The 25,728-nt window shown below is 47.2% G+C and overlaps 1 protein-coding gene across 19 annotated transcripts in view; it reads left to right on the forward strand.

Annotated features, from left to right (window-relative positions):
* KANK1 (KN motif and ankyrin repeat domains 1) overlaps positions 1-25,728 on the forward strand; it is a 217,675-nt gene that overhangs the window by 139,338 nt on the left and 52,609 nt on the right. For 9 of the 19 annotated variants that reach the window (XM_089337133.1, XM_089337132.1, XM_089337121.1 and 6 more), the window contains one exon: positions 16,655-16,774. In XM_089337133.1, the coding sequence (XP_089193259.1) occupies positions 16,738-16,774 (37 nt within the window). In that variant the 5' untranslated portion in view covers positions 16,655-16,737. Of the gene's footprint in view, positions 1-16,654; positions 16,775-22,103; positions 22,603-23,112; positions 23,919-25,728 lie in introns of those variants that run through there. The other 10 variants (XM_070051248.2, XM_070051255.2, XM_070051254.2 and 7 more) reach the window with 7 other exon arrangements.

Raw genomic sequence — 25,728 nt, forward strand, 5'->3', positions numbered from 1 at the left:
CTGCTTCTCAGGCTTTCATTTGGGGCTCCGTTGAAATACAGCTTCTGTCTCAGTTGGTGTGGGAGTGGGGCTCCTGGGTGTGCCAGTGTAGCTGAGTCTCGCGCACTGGGCCCCGGCTGAGGAGGGTGCTGTCAGGACACGGGTGGTCGACTGGCTCTGGCACCATGTGCAAGTTACTGTGGCCCAGGTGGGTTGCCGACTGCCAGGAGTAGCTGTGTGCCAGGCTGTTAGGGCACACATGGTTTTCCATGCCTTTGAAAATCTCAAGGCCCCTTGTTCTTACTAATGAAAAGAATGAAGGAATACTCATTCTGTGGGTTTGGAACTTATTAACTGCTGCTCTTATTATGTCCATCAAAAGTTACGAGGAAAAGAGTGGAGGGGCGGAGTGGAAGACAGAAAATAAAAAGGAGATTGGGGAAAAGTCAGAAAGGAAAGTTGTACTCACTCCCGTTTCCGTTTCCATTACAGGAACATAGCAGTTAAATGTCTTCCTGTCTGTGCACCTCTAGAGCAGGCGATAGAATCGCCCCTGGGCAGCTTCTGTGGCTGTACTCTGCCTGTTTAGCCTCTGTGCTTTCCCACATTTGCCTGGTCTGCAGAAAGAGAGCTTGAGATTTCAATGACTCTCAGAGCCCCTTCGCCTGAAAGCCTAGCAGCCGAGAGCCTGAGGGTCTCACAGCGTCCTGTAGAAGACCTTGCACTTAACTTTGAGGATGGGCTTTTTTACTGCAGCGAGAGCACTTCCAAAATAACTCTTGTCTATGTATTCACACATTTTCTTATTTCCCTTATATTTCTTGCTTTGTTTAAAAGATCTTTTTCGTAACTTCACAGTTTCTAAAAGCTGTTCTCTCTGTGTGTATGTAGTCTGTACTCGGCTGTATGTATTTCTGCTTCCCTGACACTAATTTAAAAAATCCGTCCTCACAGCAGGAGCAGTAGCAAGAACTGTCTTCTGTGGTTTACCTGCAGTTTACCTGAGCGTCTGCTTGGTTGTGTGTGTGTGTGTGTGTGTGAGAGAGAGAGAGAGAGCTCGCACAGAGGGGAGAGGGGGAGAGTCCTGTGTGTTAGAAACTCCTCTCTTGGCAGGATGAAGGAGTGCTTGTTCTGGAATGTACTGTGGGGCTGACTTTGTGTTCTCCTGTGTCAGCATAGGAACCTCTTCATCTTAGGGCTCAAGTCTGGAATTTGCTGATTCACGTCTGTCTTGACTCCCTGTTACTGGTCAAGCCCTGTGTGATGTAGAGAGTAATGAAGAACCCCAGATAAGTCATGGCTCCCAAGACTTCTCGATGAGTTGCTTAAAGATGATTTATGAATTCACCACCAGAAACAATGTTCACAGTATATACAGGAGTTGAGTTTTAAAAAACTTACTTGTTCTAAGCCAATTTGAACTACTACAATTGCTACATTAAATCCAAACTTAATGAAAGCACGTTAACTGCAGAGAATTTTGACATTGTTTTGGCATACATGTTTGTGTACAAAGCAATACATTTCAGAATGTCCCTCCCAGGAAATTTTGGTGAGAATGTAGATTGATACCTCCTTGCTGGAAGACAAGCTAACATTATCCATGAGAAAATGCAGGCTCTGTCTTTTCCTCTGCAAACACACCTCTTGGAATTTACTGGAAAAAATATACACAGCAGCTTATGAAAGTGTGTTCATTAAGGTGTTTGTGAAAACAGTAGAGATGATCTAATAATAAAGGAAGGTGAAATAAAATATGGCACAAATGTAAGAGGCAGCACTATGCAGCTGTTAAAACGAGACAGTGTCATCTTAGAAAGCCGGCAATAATAAAATGGTAACAGTTAAAAAGTAAGACAGGTGTTTGGCCTGGTGGTTAAGACGTCGTGTCCCGTGTCAGAGTGCCTGGGTTCAGTAGCCAGCTGCTGCTCCCGATGCCAGCTTTGTGCTACTGCAGACACTAGGGAGCAGCAGGTGATGCTCAGTATTCAGGTCCCTGCCACTCTGTGGGAGATCTAGATTCAGCATGGTCCACCCTGCGTGTTGCAGGCATGTGGGGAGTCAACCAGCAAGTGGGATTTTCTCTTTCACCCTCTCCCCTATGCCCCACCCCACCCTTGTCCTCCCAACCCTACATCTCTCTCTCTGCCTTTTTGCCTCTCAAAAAAAAAAAAAAAAAAATTAACACAGTTGGAAACGTGTGTGTGTATATATATGTTTACTCATGTGTACAAGGCCAGGGAAGAAGTGAGAAGCTGTATGCTACAATGTTGATAGTAGTGAAATTACAGCTTTTTAAAAAAATCTGTTACACTTTATTAATGAACATTTAGTGCTGTCAGATACAGGGAGGACAGAAGACTTAATTGGGAAGAAGTAGAACAAAAGCCACCCGCCCCTCTGGGGACTGGTAGCAGAGAAGCCAGAGCCCCAGCGTGTCAGCGTCTTCAGCTGTCTAACTGATGGGCGTTCCCCGGCCTCTGTTGTGCCCGAGGAGCTTCTGTCCGGCAAGCCGTGTGTGCTGCCCACCCATCCGCAGCACCCCACACAGCCTGACCTTAGTTGGCGAGGTTGCCCAGGCCAGTGTGCGTTCAGAGTGTGGTTCTCCAGTGTCTGCTAGGCCTGGAAGTGTCATTAGGGTTGTCTTAGTCCAGCCGTGAAAATCTGATCCTCGGGGCATCTAAGTGGCTTTCCCAGAGTCCAGGAGGCAGTAGGAGGCCAAACTTAACTGGGAACATAGCTCCCAGGCCCTTGGATCTCATGCTGCTGTTGTGTGTGTCCATGGGCCATGCTGTGGCACAGGAGCCCCAAGTTGAAGCCCACAGAGGAAGGCCTCCAGGGACGAGAGTGGTTTCGCGCGTATTGTAGAACATGGCGTTGTAGGGTTTTCGTCTAGACCTGGGTCATGGGAGGACATGGAAATGCAGAGGGTGCTGGGCTTCCTTGGGCCTGGCCTCTTGGAGGTATCTAATAAAAGCTGTGAGACCTCTCCAGCAGCAGGGCGTGGCTGTGACACACACGGAGCTTTGCTGCGATTTAGAGGTTTCACAAACCCTCCAAAGCCTCTTTGTGTTGTGATGGACTTAACAAGTCTGCCTCTTATACTGGCAGGCAGTGCATCTGTGAACTGGTGATCTCATCTTTGTGGTGAAATTGGCTTTCTTGCCAGAACAGTAGTGTGAGACGAGGGCAGGGAAGGAGGGAAAGGAGCAAGATGGAAGCAGGGCTCGTCTCCTTAGACACGTGGGGTTCCTTTGTTAACTGTTGCTGTTAGATTGTGCAGCCCAAGTACACTTTTATCCTGCAGTTAAACACTCCCACCACTTTTGTTTTAGGCAACTTTTTTTAAATAGAAATAGTCTTTATAAAAAGAATTTTTTATTTGAAAGGCAAAGAGACAGAACGAGAGGGAGAAACAGAGAGAGATCATCCATCCTCTGGTTCACTCCCCAAATGGCTGCAACAGCCAGGTCTGGACTAGGCTAAAGCAAGAGTCAGGAATTCTGTCCTGGTCTCCCACATGGGTGCAGGGGCCCATAAGCTCGGGCCGTCTTCTATTGCCTTCTCAGGTGCATTGGCAGGGAGCTGGATTGGAAGCAGAGCACCCCGGAGCCAAAACAGACTCCAATATGGGATGCTGGTATCACAACCAGTGGCTTAACCTGCTTTGCCACAGCACTGGCATTGGCCTTCTCTTTATCTGTGAATGTGGATATTTCATAGTTGCCACCCTAGACTGTCTGCATCACATCCCTTCGCCCTGTTCCCTGGAAGAAAAAAGCCCTTACATGTGAACAGATAAAGGTGCAAGATGAGAGCATACCAGTATTTCTTTGTGCTTCCCAACAAAAAGTACATGTATGACTAAATTAGAGCCTGTGGTTTGCACTTAAAAGTTGTAAGAGTTCTGAGAACGGCCTTGTGCAGCTGGAGGGCTTGTTAACACACCAAGTACTGGACTCGCCTGAAGGCTTGCTGGCTGAGGTCCAGAGCTAACACCTGAGAATAGGTGTTACTTCGAGTTCCCAGGTGATGCCGATACTGCTGCCCCAGGGCCACACGAGGAAGATGACCCCCTGAGTCAGTGGGTTTTCCAAACTTCTCTGATAACATGAGTTGCCTGGGGAGGTGTGTTACAAATATAAATTTTAAGTGCATTCCATTCAGGAAACTGGATTCTCTGGGGATAGCATGGGTGCTGTTACCAAATTGGGGTCAACACTTGCTGCCAGCTTCACCCCAAGAGCATCCCATGCTTCCAGACCACCCATGGGGCAGCAGATGTTATTTGCCCCTCAAAGCTGTAGTTGCTGCATTTGTCACGTGCGCTGACCCTGTGGCCCCCTCGGCCCCAAGATTCCCACCCTGGGAGCCTTCTCATTTTTAAGTGAATTTTAAGTTGTTATCAAACATGAATAAGGCCCAGTGTTGTGGTGCAGCAGGTTAAGCTGCCATCTGCTGCGCCATCATCCATCCCCTATGGGTTCCAGTTTGGGTCCCGGCTGCTCCACTTCTGATCCAGCTCCCTACTAATGCACCTAGGAAAGGAGTGTAAGATGGCCCAAGTGCCTGGGCTCGTGCCACCCGTGTGGAAGACCCAGAAGATGCTCCTGGCTTCTGCCTGGCCCAGCCCTGGCTGTTGCAGCCATTTGGAGAGTGAATTGGCAGATGGAAGATTCCCACACACCCCCCAAAACTCTGGCTTTAAAAATAAATATTTAAAAAAAATTCTTATTTCAGACGCCAAATACATTATGCAAAAAAAGGGACCAGAATGCTTGCCCTCTGAGAATTTCCTAGCGGTTTTGCGAGTTCCCTTTTGATAGGGAGCCCAGTCTGGGTGTGCAGGGGTGGCAGGGAAAGGAAGTGTGCCCTGCTGCTGTAGGGAGAACCAGCAGAATGCATGCTCACACCTAGCAAATGCATGCTTCTCAGGGAGCTTCAGAAAAGACATCCATCCGGGGCTCCTCCCTAGACAGTCATTGAATTGATCTGTGGAAGGACCTGGATAGGAATTCCAGTGATCTCCCCAGGCAGTGAGTCATTGCTCCAGATCCCTTAGGACAGGAAGCGATGGGTTAGGAAGCTTAAGACCTGACAAGGACATAAGGGCTCAACCCATGCTTCTCAGAGAGCACACAGGTCACCTGGAGATCTTGCTACACTGCGGGTTCTGATCCTGTGGGCCAGAGGTGAGTCAGTCAGTCTCTCTCTCTCTTTCTCTCTGTCTCTCTCGCTCGCTCACTCTCTTTTTTTAAGATGAAGAGATCTAGAGCTCCCCAAGTACACTCAACAGCCAAGGCTGAACCAGTGTGAAGCTGGGAGCCTGGAACTTTATTCAGTTCTCCCAAGTGGGTGGAAGGAATCAAAGTACTTGAACCATCACTGGTGGCTTCCAGGGTCTGCACTGGCAGGAAGTTGGAGACAGGAGCAAGAGTTAGGACTGAAGCCTGGCACTCTGGGATGCCAAACATTGCCCCAAGATTCTAGTTTTTAACAGGTCAAGTAGATGCTGCTACTCCTGGCCTGGAGTCCACAGCCCAGTAGCAGAGGCGTTGAAGGTATTAATCACCCTGTGAGGACCTCTCAGCACAGGTGTATTTTACAGGCAGAGCAGGAGAACCAAAAGCAATGGCATCGAGATTCAGACACCTTAAGTTACAGGTGATGGATGTTTTGTCATTAATGAACAGCTACCCTCCCTTGGTGGCTAGACATGTTTGTTTTTGCTTCCTTTGGCCTGCTCACCCATAGTCTGAACGACTGTCCGTGACTTTTGCTCTAGAATGGCACATTAACAGCTTTCCCCGTTCCTGCACCCCTGTGTTCCCTGGATCCTGCCTTTTAGCTTCCTCCTGCTGCAGACCCTGCCTCTTAGGCATCGCATGCCTATACGGCTGGGAGGCCTCCCTTCAGGGGCCGATTGCCTTCTGGCTGTCCAGGGCTGTCAGGTTGCACACTCAGGGAGCTGGCTCCCTTGGGACACTGCTCCAGCCTGTTTCTGGTTTGTGCCCAGCCTTCCCAGCCTGGGTCAGAGGTGAGGCTTTTTTTTTTTGGCGGGTCCTCCACCCCCCTGGCATTTTTCCTGGTGTGCATGGGTAGAAACATTGCGGCAGTACCTTGCAGAAGAGGGGAAAAGGGAGGCAGGGCGCCCGTGTGAGGAGGAAGGGCAAGCCCCCGCTGTGGAGCTGCTTCCCCAGCTGAGTGGGCAGAAGGCGCTGGTGGCATTGGAGTTGCACCATCTGAAATTGTCCGGGATGACCTGATGATCCTCACCTCTGCTTCCTCTGCTGAGCAGGTCCCAAGGCTCTCCCTCCTGGACGTGGCCTGCCGCCGGTCAGTCCATCACCAAACTACTGGCTTCCAGAGCATCTCTCCGCAGGAAATGGGGTTTCAGCCATTTCTTCTTTTAAATGGCATTTCTACTGCAGATGCCCCGCCTCCCTCTCCCTCCCTGCACCCCAGTGTTTGTCTGCTCAGCTTAAGTAGCCTGAGAAGAACTCTGGAATCATGAAAGCCCTGAGCTTGTCCCAGCCTGTGACCGTGAAAAAAGTGGAGAATGTTCTGAGCTTCCTGTGTTCCAGAGGGGCAAGCTCGAGTGAGACGTTCACCAGGAGCGGAGTTCAGGGTCGGCTGCCGCGGCCTGCAGGGCGTGTGGAGAGCAGCCTGACTCAGGTGTCCCGGGGGCACCGTGGACGCTGCTTTGGCTTTTTTTTTTTTTTTTTTTTTGACAGGCAGAGTGGACAGTGAGAGAGAGAGACAGAGAAAGGTCTTCCTTTGCCGTTGGTTCACCCTCCAATGGCCGCCGCGGCTGGTGCGCTGCGGCCGGCACACCGCGCTGATCCGATGGCAGGAACCAGGTGCTTTTCCTGGTCTCCCATGGGGTGCAGGGCCCAAGCACCTGGGCCATCCTCCACTGCACTCCCTGGCCACAGCAGAGAGCTGGCCTGGAAGAGGGGCAACCGGGACAGAATCCGGCGCCCCAACCAGGACTAGAACCTGGTGTGCCAGAGCCGCTAGGCGGAGGATTAGCCTAGTGAGCCGCGGCGCCGGCCTGCTTTGGCTTTTGTTATTACAACAAAAAACACAAGAAAGCCATGCTAACCATGTGCTCGCCCTGAGACAACACATCTCTTGGGACTTCATCTTGAATGACAGACAACTCAGTGTTCCCCAGCCCCTGGCACTGCTGTTGCATTTTCTCTAAGTTTGATTACTTTCATAAGTGGCATTTGGCTTTTTGCCTTCAACCTGTTTGACTTAGCCTAGCACCCTCAGGTTCATCCGTGTTGCAGCCTGTGATGGCATTGCCTGTTTTAAAGGCTGAGTAGTGCTCCACAGTACGTATTCCTCGTGCTTTCGTCTCTCAGGTACTTGTACATCTTGGCTGTCATCAATACTTGTGTCATGAACAAGGGGGTAAAAATACTTCCTCGGGTTTCAGTTTTCCCGTTCTGGATATGTACCCAGAAGTTGGACTGCTGGGCAATAGGATCGTTTTGTTGTGATTTTTAAGGGAACCTTAACCTTGTTCCTGTTTTCCGTAGCAGTTGCACCACTGGACGCTCCCAACAGTGCACAAGGGTTCTTGTTTCTCCACATGCTGTCATCACTTGTTCCTTTCTGGTTGTTTGAAAGTGGCCCTGGCCTGACGGGGTGTCTCGGGGGGTATTAATTTACTTCTGCCCTTTGCATTTTCTGACTTCAGTCTCTTGCTTTTCCCACGCAAGTTTTCAGTTGAAGTATATGCGAGTATTGGAAGCACAGTAAAGTATTGTAAGCATTTTCTCAGGCAGCAAATTATACAGTATGTCCTGGTCCAGGCACTTAACCTTTTTATGTTTCTCTTAAATAGTTGGGAATCTGTATGTTCTTGGGTAAACAACAGGAAATCTGGAAAGTTTCTGCTTAGCATGGCTGAGCCTATTAACAAAGGAACATCCAAAACATTTCAAAGCAAGGTGAAATTAAAGAGCTGGGTATATCCTCAAGAAGAAATCTGTTATGTGTGTAGTCCACATAAACCATGCTTTGAATGCCCGTGGTCCTTCCCCCTTGATAAAATCACTTTCAGAACGGAGTCTGTCTTGTTCACTGTTGTAGTGCCCAGTACTGTGACTGATCACAGAACCACCGGGCAGCTGTGGTTCAGCTTAAAACATTTTTTTTATCTGAAAGGCGAATTACCGAGAGAGGGAGACACACACGCTGGGAGCTTCATTCATGTCTCCCTGGATGAGTGGCAGGGGCTCAAGAACTTGGGCCGTTTGCTGCTGCTTTCCCAGGCACAGTAGCAGGGAGCTGGATCAGAAGTAGAACCGCCTGCACGAAAATGGGTGCCCTTATCAGATGCGGTGTCACAGGTGATGGCTTAAACCCCTGCATCACAACACCTGCCCTAGTTAAAACTTTTAAGATAAATGAATGGAACAGAGTCAGGTGTTCAACGGGATATTTTCTAAAAATCAATGGATATCAGCTTCTTAAGAGAACATTCCTGATGCTTAGAGCCTAAGTACTTAATTTTTTTCTAATTAATCCAACTTTTAAGGCAGTGGTTTTGAGAACATTTGACCTACATCAGAGTCACCTTGAAAGTTGTCAAAATACAGATTTCTGCACCCTACCTCCAGAGGTTTTTAAGCAGCAAGTAGGAGGTGAGCTTGAGAATTTGCATTTCTAAAAGTTTCCAGAAAATAGTCCTAATACTTTTGTTCTGGGTGCCAGGCTTTAAGAACCATTGTTTTAAAGATGGGAAGTATTAAGGTTCCGCTTTACACAGTGGTAGTCCCAGGCACTTCTCATTAATAATATTGATCAGTTAAGAATACCTGTTGAGAAAATCACATCGGAACCAGTGCCATAAGGAATTAAAGTTTCTGCTGAAACAATAAATAAATAAGAACTGTACCTTTTTAATATCTTTAGAAATGCACACAGTCTTTTAAGCTGCACTAAATTAATTCTTGTACATCTGTGGCAGTTACGTTCTGGGTCTTTAATATTTGTGTAGGCAAGAACACTGATAATATAACTGAAACTACTACCACCAGGAATCCCTGCTGAGTTACGTGTTGTAGCACAGCAGGTACAGGTGCTGCCCAAGACACTTGCATCCCATATGGGGGCCGATTTGTGTCCCAGCTGCTTCACTTCTGATCCAGCTTCCTGCTAATGGCCTGGGAAAAACAGCGGGAGATGACCCAAGTGACTGGGCCCCTGACACCCATGTGGGAGACCTGGATGAAGCTCCTGACTCCTGGCTTTGGCCTGGCCTAGCCTTGGTTTTGTGGCCATCTGTGCAGTAAACCAGCAGATCGAAGACTAATCTCTCTCTCTCTCTCTCTCTCTCTATTTCTCTCTCTCTCTCTGGCTTTCAAATAAATAAATCATTAGAAAAAAAACAAAACAAAAACAAAAGAACAAGAGTTTGCTAATATAGTCTTATTTACAAAATCCAGGCTTGGTTCTCTGTTAGTGTGTGTTTCCTCCAAACCTGTTAGAGGTGAACTAGAGCAAATCAGTCAGTAGTGTTTCATTGTACCTCTACTGTGAATGAAATTACTGTCTTCTGATGCCAACTGAACCCATCAAGGCAGTGACTAAAAGCAGAAATAGCACCTTTAACAATGCCCATTTTAATTGGGGCCCTCTTGTTAACTTTATTGCCGTGTGCTAGCTGGTTTTCAACCTCCGTTGTCTGTCGTGATCTATAACCTTTCACTGCAGAAGATTTACTGGCAAGAAGCTTTGCAAGCATTCAGGAGGCTGTGTGGGTCCTGGTGACCCAGCTGGAGCAGAGCCAGTGCCATCTCGCAGGGCATCTGCAGGCACCAGGAGGGCTTCCGCCTGCTGCTTCCTGCCTGCTGGCTGTACAGCCTTTGCGTGTGTCCGTGAGCATGGAGGAGCTCTCCTGACACAGGAGCTAGGAGAGTCTCCAGGAGGGCTCGATGCACCCATGTCCACATTGGGGCCCAAGGGCAGATCTTAGAAGGGGACCCATTTGCAAATAAGGCAGCAAAGGTCAGTGTGGACTTGGCTTTTAGTGTAGCTAATCTGTTAAGCACCCTGTGAACCTAGATTTTCTTTGAGTCCAAAATACCATTGACTAATCAGATTATTTTGAGAGAGGAGGACTTGGGGGCCACTTAGTTAACTGCTGGATCCTAAATGAAAAGCAGTGCCTAGCATATAATGAGCACTCATTAGTTATATGAATGAATATATTTAGTTATGATGATTCTATATTTTTCCTTTGTTGTCTGCATTTTTATTTGTTTCTGTAATCAAAGTGCCTCCTCCAGCTTTTTTTTTTTTTAATTCATTTTTTGAGGGGCTGTTGCTGTAGTATATTCAGGTAAGACCACTGCCTGCAGTGCCAGCATCCCATACGGGTGCAAGTTTGATCCCAGCTGTTCCACTTCAGATCATGCTCTCTGTTACGGCCTGGGAAAGCAGTGAAAGATGGCCCAAGTCCTTGGTTCCCTGCACCCACATGGGAGACCTAGAAGAAGCTCCTGGCTTCAGATGGGCACAACTCTGGCCATTGTGGCCAGTTAAGGAGTGAACCAGCGGATGGAAGACCTCTCTCTCTTGCGCTCGCTCTCACTCGCTCGCTCTCTCTGCCTCTCCTTTTCTGTCTCTCACTTTCAAATAAAGAAATCTTTTGTAAAAGGTTATTTGAAAGGCAGAAATAAAAGAGAGAGATGGATCTTCTCTCTGCTTGTTTGCTCCCCAAGTGACTGCAACAGCCAGATCTGAGCCAGGCTGAAGCCAGGAGCTTCATCCAGTTCTCCCATGTGGGTGCAGGGGCCCAAGCACTTGGGCCATGTTCTGCTGCTTTCCCAAATGCATTAGCAGGAAGCTGATCAGAAGCAGAGCAGCCAGGACTCGAACCGGCACCCATATGGGATGCCAGCATTTCACAGTGCTGGCCCCTCCTCCAGCTTCTTAACTGTGCTACTCCAAGGAATAAAGCTACAACTAGGAGTATGACTGTTGGGACATGCATGACGGAAAACATTTTCCTAATTGGTGAACCCTAGCTTTTTCTGGATGTTATAAATGCAGACCAGTTGTAGCTCTGATGCTAATTTAGATCTAGACCTGTAATTGAGATTGTCTTCCCCAGCTTTACCCCACTCACACCAAGAAAACTCTGCTGTGTTGGGGAGGCCGACTGCAGTAATTGGGTTACAAAACAACCAAGACTGGGTTGACATTACCCCCACTCTTCCTGTGGAAGGAGCCAATATTGGAAATCACAGGAAGATAAGATAATCTGATGATGAGCTATGGCCAGGAATTACACTTCAACACACTTGTAATTGTTGAATTTAATTAGATCCTGACTATGTTTGTATAATCCACAGGAATACGTGGACTGTCATACTTGATGTATAATAAATGAAACAGGAAATTGAATGCCTGTTTGAAGGACTGACGTAGTTAAAGAAATAAATGAGCTCTGCGTTTTTTATTAGGGTGAAGCTATTTATGTGTGTGTGTGTTTCAGTTTGGCTCTTGTAGACTCTCCTTCCGTAGGTCCTCCTTTAGCCTCCATTTCCTGTGGCATCTTTGTGTCCGGCAGTTTGCTTCATTTACAGTGATGTTCCCGTGAACAGGCAGCACTGCAGCCGCACCAGCTACCTGCTGTGTGCTTTCTCACTGCCGGTCTTTGCGTGTTCTGTTCCTGCAGCTCAGGATGCTTTTCCACCGCTCTTACCTTGATTCTTCAAGGCTTTTGCCCATTACTCTATTAATATGAATACATTTTTGGCCATTCCCACTCCTTTCAGACACAGTGAGACCAGCCAGCTGTGGACTAGAGGTGAACTGTGTATATGCCATGATTTTATTTGTATCTGCTTCCAGCAATGGTGTGTAGACGTGTCTTTGGGGAGAGTACAGGGCTTTAGTCTGTTTTATGCCTCCAAAATAGAAACAAAGTAGTACCTGGTACAAATTCTAGGATAAAATGTTGATAATAAATTAATGTATTTATATAGTTATATGAAATGTTGAAAAGAAATAGCCTCTTGTAATAGCAATGGTTACGTTAGGGAGGCAAGATGGAATTTTTTTGCATGTTCTGTCTTTTCCAGATTTTCAGTTACTATATTGCTTTTTTAATTCTATTGTTAAGTGATACAAAATATGATTACATGTTATAATAAAGAGCATCTAGAACTTTGACATCAAAATGGTTATTTCTTATTTTGTAATTGTCATTTTAGGTGCAAGGTTTTGTTTCCAGTTTTACTGCCCTAGTTGTTTCCGTTTATGAAATTCCACTCCAGCTAGAGCTTCCCAGCTGTTTTCAGAGGTGAAAAGTGTTTGTGTGTGTGTGTGTGTGTGTGTGTGTTGTGTCAAGTGACATTCATATAAAGTCTAAAGAGCAAGGAACACTAGCCACGTTGACTAACAGCGTGTACAGTCTAGATTAGAGTGGGGCTGACATGAGAGACTTCGCTGTGTGTCATGTAAGTTCCTCCTCAAGCCCTGATATGTGTGAGCCCAAAGAATATGATTGCAAATGAAGTTGCTTTAAACACATCCTACATTAAACTCGAAGCCAAAACTGTCTGCCTTCGAGAAGCGGGGCATAGCATCCTTGCCTGTGCATACGCATCCCCAAGCGGCTGGTTGGAAGAGCCACCCCTCATATGTCCTGTCAGTTTTCCTCTGTTGGAAAACAGTGCCCTCCCTCTAAATGACATAATCCCAGAACACAAACTGCGGGGTTTAACTGCTTGGATTGAGTGTCACCTCTGTCCTAGGAGCCATGTGACTGGTCAAGTTCCAGACTTCCCTGTGCGTCAGTTGCCTGTGTGGGGAATCAGGAGGGGATTTCAGTCATGGGACTGTGGGTGGGTTTCAGCTAGGTCAGAACGGCAAGGTGCTTCAGAGAGCACCGTGCCTGTAACGTTGTCTCCTCAGTTCTGACATGCACGTCTCCAACAACTCTAAAATGAGGATGTGTCTTGCAGTTAGGGTAGTGGCTAATAAGCATTTTATCTTGATTGACTTGGTAACATCAGTTTTCAGTCAGTAAACATGAGCCTTTGAGCTGGTGAGACTTCAGATTTCAGGACTAAAGGTGGTAAGGGCTTGATGAATGGGCGCTGTCCTCAGCCGTACCCTCATCATCTTGGTTCTAACGAGACAGTGGCTGTGGATGGGTGTTCCTGTGCTAGCACAGAGCGTGTATCAAATCTCAGCTTCATCTGGCTCCTTGTTTTGATTGGTGTGCCCCTAGGAGAGATCTAGTGAGCACTTTCTTGTGGTTGTTCCATTCCAGCTGATGCACAGTGTGTGGGGGGGTCAGCTTGTGCAGCGTTTGCGTTGTTTGCTGTACCCTACTTAAGGAGTGCTGAGACATTCATCAGTGTATTGCTTCTCTTGAAACAGAGAAAGTACATTTCTGTTTTTTGTTGGTGTATTTTCCTAAATCCTTTTGAAGAAGTGCTTTTTTTTTCCCTTGGCTAGCAGAACTGAACTACCATTGTACCCCTAAGATTTACTGCTTTGTGCTGTGCTCTGAGGGAGACAAGAAACAGTCTATTGATCTGTAACAGCCATGGCCAAAGCTGGCTTGTACCATGCACTGACATACACATCTGCATATCATTCAGAAGAATGAGTCGTCACAATTGGAGGCCACCTGTCAGACCTGAACAGTAACTGCGAAAAATTGATCCGCAGCTGTTCCCTTGGCATACCCAGTGCCAGGATCCACGCCTGCTGACACTGCCTCGGCGGTTAACCAGTGATAAGCTTGCAGTTCTCAGTTTGAGTCTCCTCCTTGTTATACTTTCATTGTTCAGTTTAGGGGAGAGTGTGGGACCAATTTGGATCTGAGAGAAAGATCTTGAAAGAGGTTCAAGAACAGGAGGGAACCTTGGGCCAAAGTGTCTCGGGTCTGACGAGGAGGATTCTGGGCACATCTCCATCCAAATACCTCCCCACATACTTCCTTCACCCCTAACACGCACAGCCTGTCTCTTCTTGTCTTCCATTTGCCCGCATGGTTGTGAGTGGTGGAATTTGCAGGCCCTTATGAAGCAAGAGAGCCAGCACACAAGGCTGGGAAGGGGCCAGTAAACAGGGTTTGGGCTGAGGTCTTTCTTGTTGTTGGCTCTTAAAAGTATCATTAGTTAATAATTCCAGAAGCTGGGCTCTGTCCTTTGCTCCTGCCTTCCTCTAGTCTTTTAGACTCTGTGTGTTCTTTTATGAAACTGGCATGTGTTGGGCATTGCTAAATACTCACTCCTGTTCATTAACAGATAATGCTTGCTGTCTCCCGGAAGCCTGTCTTTGGGCTAGCCCTGACTGTGCCCAGAGGGTATTGCTCTCCAGGTTCAATGCTGTTGACCTGAGCCAGTGCCTCTGTATCCTGGAGAATGTTGGGTGATGGCCCGTTGGTCTGAGCCTGTTGAGCCATCTGTCCTCCTGATGTGTTGCCATCCAGAAAGCAAGGAGCAGCACAGAGTGGCAGGTTCAGATTTGGGTATCTCTGGAGGTTCTGGAAAAGCCACACCGGGCAGGGGGGTCCTTGTCAGAGGCAGGCTTTTGACTCAAACAAAAACCAACCTGGGCCAGTGCTGCGGCTCAATAGGCTAATCCTCCGCCTGCGGCGCCGGCACACCAGGTTCTAGTCCCGGTCGGGGCACCGGATTCTGTCCCGGTTGCCCCTCTTCCAGGCCAGCCCTCTGCTATGGCCCGGGAGTGCAGTGGAGGATGGCCCAAGTCCTTGAGCCCTGCACCCCATGGGAGACCAGGAGAAGCACCTGGCTCCTGGCTTCGGATCAGCGCGGTGCACTGGCCGCAGTGCGCCAGCTGCGGTGGCCATTGGAGGGTGAACGAACGGCAAAAGGAAGACCTCTCTCTCTCTCTCTCTCTGTCCACTCTGCCTGTCAAAAAATAAAATTAAAAAAAAAAAAACCAACCTGGGTCCTTGTGAGTTTGCATAGCGGTGTTTCATGGCAGTTAGCTTTGAACTGTGGTGCAGGAGGAATTCGGCAGTGAAGAGCATTGCGCTGGTGAATCAGCAGGAAATTCTCACGCTCAGCGATTGCAGCCATCTTCCATTGCTTTTTATTTGCTTTTCATTTACTTTTCCCTCTGACTTCTTGTAATCTCCATGACCCAACCTAACTGTTTTCTTTTGCATAGCTTTTTTTTTTTAAAGAGAGGAAGAGAGAGAGAGATCTTCCATCCACTGGTTCACTCCCCAAATGGCTGTAACAGCCAGAGCTGGGCCAGACTGAAGCCAGGAGCTTCATCTGGGTCTCCCACATGGGTGTAGGGGCCCAAGGACTTGAGCCGTCTTTGGCTGCTTTCCCAACTGCGTTGGCAGGGGGCTGGATGGAAGTGGAGCAGCCAGTACTCGAACCAACACCCATATGGGATGCCGGTGTCCAAAGGCAGTGGCTTAATCTGCTAAGCCACAGTACTGGCCCCTTCTGCATAGCTTTTAATATACTTTTTCCTTTTGCAGATAATATTAAAACAACTAAAAGCAAAATGAACAGCAATGGTCTAAATATTTTTCTTGAATAATTATGACTACAAAAGTACTTGGGGCAAGTATTTGGTCTAGTATTTGAGATGCTGGTCAAGATACCCACATGTTGGTTCCTGGATTTGATGTCCAGCTCTGCTTCTGTCTCCAACATCCTGCTAATACCTAAAATGTTCCATAATTACATCTCCTGGGGGAATTATAGAGAACACTTTGGTTCATTTATTTCTAATTGTGTGGAAATATGCACATACATATTTATGGAAAAATTGATTTAGCATTGAATTTAGTCTTTTCATCAACTTGGAGTATTTATTGTGTTATGAAAAACTCTGGATGCAGTTGTTTTGTGCAGTGGTTGAAACACTGCCTGGACAGCAGGTATTAAAGCATGGTGGTTGTCAACCTGGAGGGCTGCCCGCATCATCTGCTGGAGTGCCTGGCTGCAAGTCCCAGCTCCACTTCTGATCCAGCTCCCTGCCAGTGCGCACCGTGGGAGGCAGCAGGTGATGGCTCAGGTTTCTGCATCCATGCCCCATCTACATGGGGACCTGTATGAATTCCTGGCTCCCAACTTCAACCTGGCCCAGTCCTGTCTGTCTGTCTGTCGGTCTGTCCGTCTCTGTGTCTCCTGCTCTGCCTTTCACAAACACACACACAGAAAAAAGGCATTTGCAAAGCCTACATCCTGTATCAGAGTCCTGGCTCCTGGGTTTGGCTGTCCCAAACCCCTGGCTGTGGTGGGCTTTTGAGGAGTCATGAATCAATGGACAGAACATATCTTTCTCTGCCTTCCAAATAAAGAAAAATGAATAAACATTTAAAACCCAACGTAATTCGGGCAGAATAGCACACATTCTGAGGGTGTTTGTATTTGAAGGTCACCTTCCTGAAGTAGTTTTTGGAGAGCCAGTTTTGTCTCCCATGAGTGCTGCCTTCAGAGGCCTTCTCTCAGCACTGTGCCCCCTGCGTGTGTTCTGTCTGTCTCTTTGTCTCCCACCCCATACTGAGTGGCTGGAGCCAGTATGGCTGCCTGATCCATTCCAATTTGCTTTCTCCATTAGCAGTCGTCTTTGTAAGCAGAATTCTGAGATTTAGTGTTGGGTGTGCTTTGAGTGACCCATGTTGATGGGGCTGTCTTTGTCATTTCAGGTTGAAGGCGTTTCGGAACTTCATGCATGAACTTTGCATGACTCCTCACTCCTTTCTGCACCTGTCACTGGATTCATGCCAGCATGGCTCAGACCACAAAGGTTAACGGCTGTGCCTCAGGTAATGCTGGGCTCTGGAGCGTGCACGGGTGTGTATGTGTGTGTGTTTGGGGTATCTCTTCAACTGATTTTTATTTCTTTTTAAATTATGGATAGATAATAGCAAGTTCCTTGATAACTAAGATTTCAAAGCAGCTTTCTATGGATTGAAGTTGTATTGTTTTTTAATCTGGAAAATTCACTGTTATCTTTAGATTTTTATTATGTACTGGAATCACGTAGGCAAATTATTGCTTAAATCAATTGTATTGAAGTGTTGAAAGATAAATGCAAAATCCGGAATGCTGAGGCAAGTACAGCACATCCTGTTGCACTTCTTTCTGAGAGATTGAGGAGAGAGGAAATGAGTTGGGATGCTTACAGCCAATTCCTGGTATCCACTCCCAGGCGCTTCTGTTTGATGTTGCTGAATGAACAAAGGGAAGGGGGAGAGCAGGGCGCGTTCTGCAAGGTGACTCGGCCAGGGAGGAGCGTGCCCAGGGCTCATCATGGATCATAAAGACTGCTTCTCTGATTCCTACCCTGCTCAGAGCAGAGACTGTGTAGTTGGAAGATGTGTTCCAATACTGCTTGTGGAGGAATTGGGGGAAATTTGTAGAATAAATGCAGAGAAATCCTAAGACATGGCTCATGACCAGAGATGACAACGTGTCCAGAACAACATGCCAAGTGTTCATTCCTGTTTTGAGTTATTTGCCAAGCAGCCGAATGAATGAGAGCTGTAGTTGGTGTGGGAATTCTTTCCAAGTCCCAGTGCCTCTGGCTCTGGGCATCCGTGAGTGGTAATAGCGTGTCCTGGGGGGAGTGTGCAACTGGAGCCAGCAGACCTGCATTAACACCTGGCTCTAACCACGAAATAACGTACAGGTCTGTTCGTACAGGTTTGAAACGTGGGTATGGGTTAGGGTCAACGAGAGCACCAGAAGCGTACTTACGAGTGCTAGGAAGCTGTAAGGTGCTTTTAAAGACAGCAGCAGGAGAAGAATACCTGTAAAATGGGTTTTCCCAACTCATGTCTGTGACTTTGTTCTGGCAATCCTCGCCATGCAAGTATCCCTTCTGGCACAAACACTGTAGCTTGCCCAGGCCCTCTTAAACTCAGTTGTCTATTCTGGGACAACTGGTCTTTGTCTGTCCATCCTTTCTTTTTCAGATTGAGATTATTTTTTGTTGATCACCTTTAAAATGTTTGTTTATTTGTATTTTACTTGAAAGGCAGAGAGAGAGAGTCATATCTTCCATTTGCTGATTCACCCCACAATGGCCCCACAATGTTCGCAGCAGCCAGGGCTGGGCCCGGCTGAAGCCAGGAGCCCAGAGCTCTATCCAGGTCTCCCGTGTGGGTGGCGAGTACTCGAAAACTTGAGCCGTCATCTCCCAGGTGCAGAGGAGCCAGGACTTGAACCAGGCACTTTCTTAGGGAATGGGAGCATTCCAAGTTGTGACTCAAGCTACTGCACCACAATGCCCACCCTTCCCTGTCCATTCTTTTGTGTATCCTTCCCACTGCCCAGCTTCTTGGGACTTTCATAGGTTCTGCACAGGGATTACTGTTGCAATACAAATATGAATGACAGTATCTGCCATTCACTAAACACTTACTCGGCACCATAATGCCTGCAGTGCTTTGTCTGCATTTTCATTCCTAATCCTCACAGTAATCCTAAGAGCTTATATAGCATCCCTGCCTTCCCCTCCTCCCTGTGTGATGCCACAGAAGAGTCAGTGACTAACACACGTGAAGTAAGAAGAAGCAGGCTTCTTGCTTGTTTCTCTGATAAAATGTCTGGGGAGGGAGGAGGCTGAAGCACTGGAACTGTCTCCACAGTAGGGAGGTGGGTTTCCGCTTCCTCCTCATGGCTCTCCCTGCCCAACACACACACACACCTGCCCCAGGTAGTCTGTGCCTCCGGACGCCCCCCTCGCCCAGGTATCTCTGGCATGTTCCTGTGTTCAGAGATCTGCCCTGTTGGCCCCTGATTCCATGCCCGTTTTGGCCTGCTCTGTACCTCCCTTTTCTCTCTTGCTGAGGGCTCAGGATCCAGCTGCAAGTTCTCCTCTTCCCCATCTCCTGCCTCACAGGTGTGGGCCTTGCGTGTGGAAGCAGCAGGAAGCTGTCTGACTTGTGACTGCAGAGAGGTGTCTGAACGCTGATTTTGATCACTGTGACCCGCTTTGAGTATGTAAGCAAATCTGTGTAGGGGCTCGGTCACAAAACAGCTTTTTTGTATGAGATGGGACTTTATGGAAAATGGAATTAAGAGATGTGTTTATTTTGGTGTAAAGATTTTTTGAGATTCATACACAGAGAGCCCTTCAAAGAATTCACAAAAAAATGAATATCATAAAAATGCATATTATGAAAAAGTATGCATAAATTTCAAAATCCTTTACACCAAAACATGCATTATGAAAATGGATAGTGTGAAAAAACTATGCATGAATTTCAAAACCATTTTGGGCCTTCTTTGACAAATCTTTGAACGTACCATTGAATATATGTGTGTGTGTGTGTGTGTGTACGCTCACGAACGTGTGTGCTTTTTACACATTATAAAATTTTAACAAAATAAAAATGTGTTAAAAAAAATCAAGCAAGAACTGCTGGTAATACCATGACTCAGAAATAAATGTTTTGTTTCTCATGTAGTCTTCACATTTTATGTAACATTTACAGTTTAGAATCTGCCTCTAAAAATCATGTTTTGGCCTTTTCTTTGCCCACTTTGTGTTAGAGAAGAAATACTTGCCAGTGTTTAAAACACTGCTGAATGCGGAGTGTGTGTTGGTTATGAATACACTGTTCTGTAATGTAGTTAATGTAAGAGCATTCACAGGCTCCAGATGAAGATGGGGCACAGAGGGCTCTCTGACAGCTCTGGAGGCCCTGGCCTCTCCTGTGAGAAAAAGAACAATTGTTTTGCTTGTCTGGTAGGAGTTGTGAGTGTGGAGTAAATTACATACTCTTTTCTCTCCTGGGGATCTACTGTGCTAAGTGCTTGTTAAAAGTGTATGTCCCCTGGGGCCAGCGTTGTGGCACAGCTGGCCTGCAGTGCCGGCATCCCATATGGGCGCCGGTTTGAGACCCAACTGCTCCACTTCCGATCCAGCTCTCTGCTGTGGCCTGGGAAAGCAGTAGACCTGCACCTGCCTGGGAGACCCAGAAGAAGCTCCTGGCTCCTGGCTTCAGATCGGTGCAGCTGTGGCCATTGCAGCTACCCGGGGAGTGAACCAGCGGATGGAATACCTCTCTCTGTGTCTCTCCTCCTCTCTCTGTGTAACTCTGAGTTTCAAATAAATAAATCTTAAAAAATAAAGAAGTGGATGTCCCCTAGGTGAGCTGTGCCCAGAGGGGGTTCCCCCCACACCCCGATCCTTCCCCAGGCGCTTGCTGCTTTTGGCCTGCCTACAACACAGGGAGAAATCTTGTGTGTAGGTTGAGTCAGGGCCTTGGCAAAAAGAAACATTTTTTGTGGTCTTAGGAGTAAAACACACAAAGGCACAGCAGCCGAGAACAGAGCACCACAAGGTCTTGCTGTGCCCACAGTGCAAAATCCACATGAGATTGAGCCTCTGTGGTGACACCCGGTGAGGGTTTAAATGGGGTAAGGGAGAATTCTGCCTTCCCAGGTGCATTAGCAGGGACCTGGATCGCAAGTGGAGCAGCCAGGATTTGAATTGGTGCCCGTTTGGGATGCCGGTGTTGTAGTATATTTTTTCATTGTACATGTAACAGGAATTTTCCATGAAGTCCTCTCATACATTCTGGTGGAAGTGGAGGTCTCCTGTGTACAAAGTTTCAGAATAAAATAGAGAACAGAAACTAAATAAATAGGTCTTACTGTCCATCTGAAATTCAGATCTAAGACTATTCTAGTTTTTTTGAAATGCGGAGACAGACTGGTCCACTTCCCACATGCCTGTAACAGCTGGGATTGGGCCAGAAGTCAGGATGGGTCTGAAACCAGGAGCCCAGAAATCCATCTGAGTCTCCCACACAGGTGGCAGGGACCCAAGTACTTGTGCCATCACTGGCTGCCTCCTGGGTATACATTAGCAGAAAGCTGGATTTGGAAGTGGAACTGGGTCTCAAACCAAGGTGCTCTGGTAAGGAATGTCGGCACCTCAAGCATCACCTTTATGTCTACACCAGATGCCTGCCCAGCGTTCTACTTTGGTTTGCTAAATCTGGCAACCTTACATGAACACGCCTTCTGTATTCCGTCTCCTCCAGCAGGAGCAATCATTCCTCATCGTGTTTCTTATTTTTCTGCAGGGTCTCCATCCTACTGTTGTTGACTGGTAGAACTGTGCATTCATTAATGTAAAACATTTTGTTACATTATCACCAACACTGCTGTATTGACTTTTGTTGATGTAATGAAATAGCAGCATCCTGAGTTGCTCTTGACTGGTCTGACTGCTGGCCAGGACATAAATGGGGATCCTGGGCTGGCCAGAGCTGTCATTCTTTGGGGTCTGGGAGTAGGGACAGTCTGCTTTTTTCCCACTTCTTAAATCATGTTGTGAACTGAATGCACTGATTGATACCTCCTAAACACTAATTAATGTTGTGAAACTTTAATTAGAGCTTACAACAAGTGGCCTATTTGTCTGGTGAAAATAATGATACCTGTTCTACCTTCTTCACCAGATTGTTTTGAGAAAAAAAAAAAAGTAGCTGTGTAGTTTTTAAGCTGCGAAGTGCAAGCCAGACATTGGGGAACAGCCCTGGTCTCTTGATAATTTGTGCCTTGACATGAACTCCTGATGGAATCAACTCCTGCTCAAGTGCCAAGTGACCCTGGGGCTGGAACTATAGTGCTCTCCTCATCCGACAGTGAAATGAACAGAGGAGCGTTGAGAGGAGACTGCTTTGGCTTGCAGTGCCATCTTTATTTTTGCTGATGGTTTCCTTTTGCAGTTTGTTCCAGCTTTCTCCCATGCTTTTTCATAACCTGAACATGTTTTTTTGGGGAGGCAGATACATGCTTATTTAAGGTAGCTATAGAATTTGCATTCAAGTGTGAGTTGTTATTTTCTACTAATGTAGTAATGTTTTTAAAACTTCATAGGGAAACAGAAAATGACTCACAGTTCCACAGTCGGCTTATGCTTGTTAGGTGAACCAGCTCAAACACAGTTGCACTAGTGTTCATGTATTTGGTCCTCACTGGTTGACTGCAACGTTCCTTGCAGTTTTCCAAGTCTTCATAGCAACCATGGTTTTCAGGTTGCTGTTTTCAGTGGCGGTAGAGCGTTCTTAGTAGCTGGTCAAACTCTTGTTTTGGCTTGGACGTGTGGGCTGTTCCCAGGTTCTCCCCTGTTGTAGTAAGGTTGTAGAGCACATCCTCTGGCCTGGTCATTTTATCTTCCTTTTTGATTATTTCCTGAGGATAATTTCAGAGAAACAGGACAACTAGGTTGAAGGGCGTGGCTGTTTTCATGGCTCCAGTAACCCTTACAGAGCTGGAATCTTGTTATGCTGGCCAGTTACTTGGCTCTGGGTTTATTCTCTGTGCTGACCTCAAACGAGGTACAAAGGCCACTGATAAGGCTGGGCCAGGCAGACACAGCCGAAGACTCGGAGAGCTCGCAGTGCGCTGCCGCCGCCGCGTACTGCAGCCCACTCTCGGCTGTGTAAATATTTTTCCTGGGCAGGAGCATTTCTCAAACAGAACTCTGAGCCCACTGCAGTGAGCCTGACAGCAGGAGCTGCATGCTGTTTGTCAAGCGTCAAGTCCCCAGGGACTGGGGCCACCCCGGTGTGTGCTGAGATCCCCTGCGAGGAAAGGCGTGGAGCAAGGCTGAGGCGCTGCATTCCTGGTGGTGAGTCCGAGCCCGGTGGGGGTGTCCGCACCGCCCCACAGCAGAGGGCAAGCCGATTAGAGACTGGGGCTGCTTTCTTTCTCTTTCCCTCCTGGACTTCCCAGGGTCTCCTGACTCAGGCTGCAAGGGATTAAAATGTGCATTCTGAGTGGTGCTCTGTGTTGGGCCCTGAGCCAGGTGGTCAGGACTACCAGAGGAGCTGAGAGCCTGACCCCAGGCGGAGGTGGGGGTCGGGGGTCTTTGCCATTTCCTTGTTCAGCCTCCCTCCCCCGTCCTCAGATGGCAAAACATCACAGTCAGTGAAGAAGGGTGAAAGCAGAAGCTGCTTGGGGAGACTTTTTTTCCTTTATTCATGTTGACATCTAAAGTCAGAAGTGTGGCATCTCAGAAGTGTGATTAAACACATCAAGGGAAAAGTGTGTGTTTCAGAAAACTTCCTAAAACCTGACAGTGACATGGTTAAAAGTATTATGTGCTCCCTGATAGAGCTGATGCTGATGAGTTATTTTTTTTAGTGCGAATTGTTATGTGGAGTCCAATTAATAAACCTGATGTCTTGAGTTTATTTGTTGCATCATACAGTTTCATCCCAGTACTAGATGCATTTTAATAATTATATTTAATTAGATTATGCGTTTCAGCTTAATATGAAACTGTTAACTGTGGGTCTGTTGACGGCTCTTTTCACACCGAAGCTTATAAATAAATGAAATCATCTATTTTCTTTGAGCGGTGGTATTTGAGAAGATAGTTCTTTATTAAAGTCAGAAGTAGTCATATCTGGGTTTTACAACTGCTAGACCTCTGGGGCCACCAACGGAGAGGAGCCTCTGGGTTTGGAGTCTTGCCTGCGTGGTTCTGCAGGACCAGAACCCGTCCCGCGCCCAGAGAGGGTTTGCGAAGTCCCTCCCGTGCCGCCAGGGCTTGCCTGGTTTTAACCTGTAGCCGGTTTAAGCTTCCTCGCTCCAAGGCTTGGGCGAGTCACAATGGGTTAAGCGTCAGCTCTCAGCCAGGCGATGATTCGCTCTCCAGCTAAGCCGAGGAGGGGTGACTCGCCTTCCAGGGAGGACCGGCCTGTCCCGGGCTGGAAAGGCTAGACTCCAGGGCTCCTTCCCTTCCCGGAGGCTGGGCAAAGGAACCCTGCTGGAGGATATTTCTGCCCGGATGCCCTGGAGGGAACAACAAGAAAGAAAGAACCCAAAATAAAAACGCAGCAGGGAGAGAGCCGCTGAGTTGGGAACTTGAGCCCTTGCTGGTTGCTGTTATTCTCAGAGTACTCAGGACCCAGACCAGGATCTGCATCTGCGGGGCGCAGCGTGAGTACCGGCCTTTACTTCTGATTGTGCGCTTCCCTCTGTCTCCCAGGACCTGGGTGGGCTCTGCGCCCATCCACAGGGTAGCTCCTCTGCTTCCTCTCCCAGGCTGTGCCTTCTTCCTGTGCCCTGCATAACTGAAATTTCTCTCCGTGGTGCTGCTGCTGAGAAACCTCTGAATGGGCTTGGAGGAGATGAGTGATTGAACCTCACGCTTTGTGCCTTGGGATCCTCTCTACAAAAGGCAGTTTGGTTCCATCTGGCATGAAAAGATGTTAGTGTAGTTTTGAGAGTCACAGGAGCAGTAAGTTCTTACTCTTATTTTTTTTTTTCCTGGCAAAATTTTATAACATTCCACTGAGCGGTCCCATATACGGATAATCTGAAAGAAGGCACAACTAGGAAATCAGGTTTGGTAAGGCTCATACAAACATTAGTAGAAATCCTAAGTCCAAGTTCAAGTTATTTTCCTGCTCCTCTTGTGACTTCTCTATGGGGTGTTTTTGGAGTGAGCTGTTAACTGATTTACTCATTTCCATATGCTTCAGGAAAAGTATGCTCATGTTGCAAGGCCAAGCCTGATTCTACTTTTGGGCTGCAGTTCATTCTGCAGCCCGAAAACAGAAGAACTTGTGAAGTATGTGGTCCATGTGGACACAGAGCTTTAGGGATTTTAGCTGGTATTTCTACACACAAGTGAGCGCACCACTTTAAAAATAACTGTGCTGCTATTTTGAGGGTTTTAAAAAATATGGACAGTGGCAAGATTTCTTATATCCTAGCAGTTCTTAGAACAAGCCGTAGCTGAAGTTCAGATGAAGTAATGTTCTCTAACATTAAGAAGGCGTTTTTAGTCATCATATAGACATGAGAGAGAGAGAGAGAGAGAGGAGAGAGAGAGAGGAGAGCTGTGCCAAAGGGCAAATTGTTGGATTCATGTGATTTGTTCTTGTCTTGAAAGTTACATCTTCGGACACTTCCTTTCTCCATTTAATTTGAGGCAAACCAGGTTTGAGTAATCGGACGTTATTCCCAGCTGGACCAGAGCTTGTGGACTGAATTAGCGTTTCACCATATAAGCCCTTATTTCAAGCAGGTGGCACTGAGAAGCTGTTTATGGAAGCAATTTGCTATTAACAGTGACGAGCGCTGTGATTATTTCAGTTCCTTTTTCATGAGTTCATTTAATTGGAAAAAGTTTTCTCTCCCAGGGATTGTATTTTGGACCTGGTCTCTGCTGGGTAGAATCTGAATTATAGTGGTTTGGTTTGGTGAGTTTAATCTCACAATATTTGGCTTGGTTGATAGTGGCTTTGTAAATTTTGTGAAAACATTGATTCAGCTCATCCTGTCAGTTCCCCTCCCTGCCCACTTTTCTGAGTGCCTTTCCCCTAACATCAGTGGCCACTGGGCCGAGGCACTCCACATGTCTCTGAGTGGCAGGTACATTTAAAGTCCCCTGAAAGAAAGTGGGGAAGCATTCCAAGCCAGAAATCGGAGAGGGAGCATGAGACACTGCCAGCAATTTATAAGCTGAGTGCTTAATTTCTTTAAAACGCAGGTCACGTGCAGCAACTCTTAATCTCTTCTAATGAAAACCAGGAAAAGTTCTCTTCTGCCGCTCTTGCTCTTCCTACAGCCACCAAAGTCCAGCTGATTTTTTCCCCCTTCTTCTGGGCCTTTTAGGGTTGATGGGCTGGAATGCATTGCGTTACTCACATCAGAGGCACACCATGGAAGTGTTTTAGGGGTGGCCTGTTTGGCAGGTTCCCCGCCACCCGTGAGGACAGAGGCCGACCTGTCTTCCCGAGGC

The sequence above is a fragment of the Oryctolagus cuniculus genome, chromosome 1 (assembly GCF_051225735.1).
Source record: "Oryctolagus cuniculus isolate XC-2025 breed Fujian yellow rabbit chromosome 1, ASM5122573v1, whole genome shotgun sequence".
Lineage (NCBI taxonomy): Eukaryota > Metazoa > Chordata > Mammalia > Lagomorpha > Leporidae > Oryctolagus > Oryctolagus cuniculus.